This window comes from Hypomesus transpacificus, chromosome 17 (assembly GCF_021917145.1).
Source record: "Hypomesus transpacificus isolate Combined female chromosome 17, fHypTra1, whole genome shotgun sequence".
NCBI lineage: Eukaryota > Metazoa > Chordata > Actinopteri > Osmeriformes > Osmeridae > Hypomesus > Hypomesus transpacificus.
The window spans coordinates 8037532-8043416 of record NC_061076.1 but is presented as its reverse complement, the minus strand read 5'-3'; the positions used below and the strand labels follow the sequence as shown (position 1 = coordinate 8043416).

At 42.8% G+C, this 5885-nt stretch overlaps 1 protein-coding gene across 1 annotated transcript; it reads left to right on the top strand.

Annotated features, from left to right (window-relative positions):
• The first annotated feature begins 300 nt into the window (after nt 1-300).
• On the top strand, nt 301-5523 carry LOC124480071 (somatostatin receptor type 5-like). Its single transcript, XM_047039137.1, has 5 exons — nt 301-481; nt 668-767; nt 2111-2850; nt 3100-3495; nt 4185-5523. Exons 3-5 carry the CDS (start codon nt 2164-2166, stop codon nt 4266-4268), a joined length of 1167 nt encoding a protein of 388 aa, XP_046895093.1. The 5' UTR covers nt 301-481; nt 668-767; nt 2111-2163; the 3' UTR covers nt 4269-5523.
• The last annotated feature ends 362 nt before the right edge of the window (nt 5524-5885 follow it).

Below are 5885 nucleotides of genomic sequence, written 5' to 3'. Positions count from 1 at the left end.
GTTTCTCACAAAATGTAAAACCTGTATAAAATTGATTATTCCCATCACTGACCTCACTCCAAGATCCCCAATCAAGAATCAGAACTGATGACTCTGACTGAATAAACCACCCTTTCAAGACTAGCGAAGATCATAATGCTAAAACAACCTAATGCAATCTGGCCCGGACCTGGGATGCAGTGCATTGTGTTACAGGTGAGTAAACTATGAGGTACTCAGGGATTGTATCGGGTGAGACCTGCACTGAAGCTTGATGACGTAGTGACGATTTTTTTTCATGCAAATAAATACGAACGCTCCCTCCCTGCCTCTTGGATGAAAGGAACAAGACGATTGACTCGGACTTGCAATGCAGATGAGCATCGCAGAGGATTTTTACGCTCTGCAAAAAATCTTCACTTTAATCCAACTTCTATGCGAAATGGGAGACGTTCTATTATTTGATCTTGGGAGAGATCCACGATAACTTTCCAGATTTAAGGCAATCTGCTACTTTTTCAGTGTGAATGAAAGTTGATTTTAGTCCAAATTGAATGTGCATGTGAAGTAATTTTTGGATGCATGCAAAACAAATAGAATAACTTTATTTATATACGGAAACTACAACGTTTTGGCCGGCAAATTAGGAGATTCTCGCACATTTTTTTGATACGAGTTTTTGCTTTAGGGTTTCTAACATTCCCTGAATTGACACCACCAGAGAGTAGAGACGCATCGTCGAATTGATAGGACCATGGACAGCGTTGGAGCCGCGCAAGATCGCAAAGGTATGCTATATTCAATCTCTCTATTAAACAAGAAAATACCTAAATTATTGATTTATGAGAAAGCCTTTATAATAGACCTGGAACATGGTAGAAACTAGACATAAGTTTGCAAACTGCATGTAAACTGTATGAAACCCTGTTCGGTTTTCTTTCCTCGTTTTTCATGGCAAATCTGTCACTAACTAACTTCAAATTCATTATGTAAATGATTTTTAGGAGTAGCAGTGTTATAGGTCGAAGCATGTATGAAATGTCTGCGCTTATACGTAAATGCAATAACAATAAACATTATCAATAATTGGCCTACACTGCACTTGCAGTGAGATGCTGACCGTTTACTCAAACTGTAGCCTAATTGTGTAACTATACCTGGTATAGTTTTTCTTCTGTGTTTATTGATAAGAAAGTAAGGTTCAGCTGGTTCTCAGTATCGAAGGTGTTTGGACTCTCAACATTGCCTGAGGGTTGGACGTCATGTTTGTGTTTTTGGACTGCGCTTCAGTGATTCTTTGCGTCAGCCCACTTATTTTCTCAACAGGTCTCGCAAGTTTAGGTTTTTCCTAAGCTACAACTCACCTACTTGTCAACTGTAGGCAGGTGTGGGGATGATATCCTTGATTCTAAGGTCAAAGATCACTGTTCCTTAGTTTTCGCTAAACAGGAGGGGATTTATGGCTTTTTGCCATAGACCTGGGTTGCACATATTCAGAATCAGAATCAGAATCAAATATTATTTAAATATTTTAAAAAAATGGACACCATTTTGATATTCAACACATTTGATTAATATTTCCTGGCATAAATGGAATAAATGTACAAGTTCCCCATCTACCACCCTCTCTCCAACAGAGCAGCTTGGCCAATCAAGCATATTTAATCTCAATACTGAGGCAGTTTGGGGAATCATTTTATGGATGCATGCCAAAATGGGGTTTCTAGAAATTCTTGGAACTACGATTAAAATACAGCAAACAGTCAATATGGGTTTCCTGCTCAAAGACGGTCAACGTGTTGTTATAAACGCAAGGAACATAATGGTAGCGTACAAGTGGAACTGCCACTCAGTCAAAATATAACAGAATTCAAGACCAGTAACAGGGCATAGCACATATTCTTTGCATTGTGCTTTGAAGTATGCCAAAGACTTTCTGTAGGACCAACACTTATCATATGGATACATATCAAAGCTATTAAACAGTTGGGAGATTTCTTGCTTTATTATGGACCATCTCTTCCCCCAGAAGCATTCCTTAGACAGAAAAATCTACACAACACAACCAAGCTGTTGTGATGGTTACCCTCCTACTGTATTACATTTACCAGGATCTATGTTGTTTTTTCAGTCTGATAAACCTCGATCAGAAGGAGGTTCCGGACCTTCCCAAAAACCTCACAGATGAGTTTCTCCGATCCTCTAACAGAGGATCTCAACCTGTCCTCAACCATGTGCTCCCCCGTCACCAACCTGTCCCTCAACTCCTCCGAGGTGGACAGCGAGCCCTTCTGGGGCGGCAGCACCGTGGTCACAGCCGTCGTCTCGCTCACCGTCTTCGTGGTGGGTCTCCTTGGCAACACGCTGGCCATCTACGTGGTCCTGCGTTACGCCAAGATGAAGACAGTCACCAACATGTACATTCTCAACCTGGCCCTGGCTGACGAAATCTACATCTTGGGCATCCCTATACTCACCACTCAAAACGTGCTCTCCTATTGGCCTTTTGGAGAGTTCCTATGCCGGGTAGTCATGACAGCGGACACCATGAGTCAGTTCACCAGCACCTTCTGTCTGACGGTGATGTCCATCGACCGTTATCTGGCGGTGGTGCATCCCATCCGGAGTGCCAAGTGGCGTCGTCCAAGGGTGGCTAAGGTGATCAACAGCATGGTGTGGGTGGTGTCCTTTCTGGTGGTGCTGCCCGTGATCATTTACTCAGACGTGCAGGACAAGTTCAACTCCTGCAACATGAGCTGGCCCGATCCCCAGGAGGTGTGGTCCACAGCCTTCATCCTCTACACGGCCATCTTGGGCTTCTTCGCACCGCTGCTCATCATCTGCCTTTGCTACCTTCTCATCCTCCTTAAGGTGAGGTTCAGAGCACTGACGAGGCAGCTCCTGTTGTGTTCAAAGGCCAGTTCCATGTGTTTGTTGCTCCTTTCCAAACGTCTGTAGTCAATCCTTAATCTCAGATCTTAATCTTGAACCTTGAAACTTCAAGAAAGTTCTGTTTCGGATCTGTTTCGATCAGGTCATCGGAACAGCTCTATCTGACTTGATTTTCATCTGACCGAACTGTGTCTGTTCACACATAATGGTGTCTCGTGCCTCCCACAGGTGCGGTCAGCGGGGGCGCGGGCCGGCCTGACGAGGCGCAGGCGCTCTGAACGCAAGGTCACGCGCATGGTGGTGATCATTGTTGTGGTGTTTGTGTTCTGCTGGCTCCCATTCTTCATCACCAACATGGTGAACCAGGTGTCCCCCATCCCCGAGACCAGCCTGATGGCGGGGGTCTACTTCTTCCAGGTCACCCTCACCTACGTCAACTCCTGCGCCAATCCCTTGCTCTACGGCTTCCTGTCCGACAACTTCAAGCAGAGCTTCCGAAAAGTCCTCTGCATCCACAAGGCTAACGGTGTGGGTTCTTTGGAAACCGGTCGGCCTCGCACTGAGCCTCTCTTCATGTCCAGGGACCATACCCAGGGGTTTAATGGCCACATGCAGATGAATCAGGTATGTCAGTCAATCATGGCACCAGCAAAGGCCAAGAATACCAACACACCACACTTAGCACTTAACTGTAGGTATCTGGGAAACAGGTCGATCCAAATGATAGATATTTATTCTTCTCCCTCATATACACACACCTGCTGTGAAAAATGTGGTGAGCCAAAATTCTTCTTCATTATAATCAGTGTCCTAGGTACAACGGTAATGTTTTCTTGTGTGTTCTTGAGTGTTTACTGATCCTTCTGACAATGTAAATAGGAAAGTCACATCCAGTGATGAAGCTTCAGGCTCTCTGTAACAGAAAACGGGTTCACTCACCTGTTGTGTTGTATGCACATTTGTGTGTGAGGAACTTTATTCAGGCTCTCTTTCAGAGCCTTGTCTTTGCCTAATGTTTATTTAGTGTCAATTTGCTTTAGAGTCTATAAAAATTACAAATTTATGCAGCGTGACAATGAAAGCGCTTTTCAAAGCAAGTTGGGCCACACAGAACACCATGAGGTTGAGAGAAATAGGTTTTGTATCATTAACTACCAGCCTAAATAAAAATACATTTCTCATCTGTAAGAAGTTTGAAGATTTCAGTGACTTGGTGTTTGTATGTCAGTAGCCCTACCCAGTCAAGCCATAACAAATATCGTTGGTTTTGTGTTCAATGTTTAATCTCTACGTATCCATGTCTGTCTTCGCAGTGTGTCCAACCTAACACTTGCAACACTGTGAAGACCGAGCTGTTGCCTTTGGAAAGCCCAGTGATCGGCCAGTCTTCTCTATGAAACCCTGTCTCTGCTGCCCCCTCACCGTTAACACAGCCAGCATCTGGAACTCTTTTTTGTTGTTGTATCCATTAACCAAACAGACGTCTGACACCCCTGGAGACAATTCAGGAGCCTCCACAGTTGGACTAAACGGAGAACGAGTTAAGTGGGCCCAAGATACCTATCTAGTCTGTTTAAGCCCCAAGCATTGATACACTAGCTAGCACTACCAGCTGCCTTGGTGACTTTGAAGAGCCACTGAATTAATAGAAGACTGTTTTGCGAGGAGCAAATGTGCTTCAATTGTGTGATTGACATTTCCAATACATCATGGACTTATAAAGAGTTTTGTGCATGAACATTTATAAAATGTATACTTTGCATCAGGAATGCTCTGTGTTTTAAAATAGTATGTTGACTTTAAGTTGTATGAAACATCATGTGTATTGCTAAACATTTATAGGTGGAGCCAAGTCAAAATATGGGTGTTATTCAGTTAACGTAGTTACAGAGGATTAGGGGACGTAGGGCCAAAAACTGCCATCCGTTTAATGACGGGCCAAAACCATGACCGCTCAACCACAGGCTGTTTTCATGGATCGATCAGTGGGTTTAATGTTGGAATCTCTGGATCGCTCTGGATAAGAGTGTCTGCTAAATGACTAAATGAATCTCTCCAACCAATCACTAACAGTAAGACCCCCTGTTGGCAACAAGCTGGTGCTTTCCCTCCTATTGATGTTGATGTTGAATACCAGCCCTCTCAGGACAAACTTATGCCCAAGGCAAAGGCAGTCCAAGGTGAAGCAGGAATGGTATCCTATTAACTTTTACAAACAAGCACTGACATAACAAATCTGGTTACTGTCATTTCTGAACAATTATGCTTTCTGTTTCACTTTCATTTTCATTAGTGTGGTGAGCTTGTCTGGAGACATATTTAGGAATCTCTGTCATCAGTGATGTATAACTTAATGTTCAAACTTGATTCATCAGTTTGAATTAAATGGGTTAAATAACTTTGCATCTGTTTTTGTGTAAATTACCTTATTATTTTAAAGTGCTTGCACTAATACTTTATTACTACTTCATAGTACAATAGTCAAAGGGAATGCCCTATTAAACATAGGAAATATTTGTTTTTGATGATTTACAGTATGGTTTGAAAGAACCTACAGTATGACTTTATTGCTTGAAGGCTATTGGGTCAACGTGTTCTAAAAGTTTGATTCACAATTCACTGGTAAACTGTTTAATAAATAGCTAAACAAATGTGGAGTCATGCATGAATACTTCTTTGATAATGATTGATTTTTTCCCCCGTACTTCCCCTGTACTTCACACAAACACACACACACACACACACACACACACACACACACACACACAATCAGACAGACAAAATCTCTTACTCACTCACAAAGTTTTCCTGTCTCACTTGTTACATCTCTCATCCTCTCTCATCATGCCACTTATCATCTCTCTCTCTCTCTTTCTCTCTCTCTCTTTCTTTCTCTCTCTCTCTCTCTCTCTCTCTCTCTCTCTCTCTCTCTCTCTCTCTCTCTCTCTCTCTCTCTCTCTCTCTCTCTCTCTCTCTCTCTCTCTCTCTCTCTCTCTCTCTCTCTCTCTCTCTCT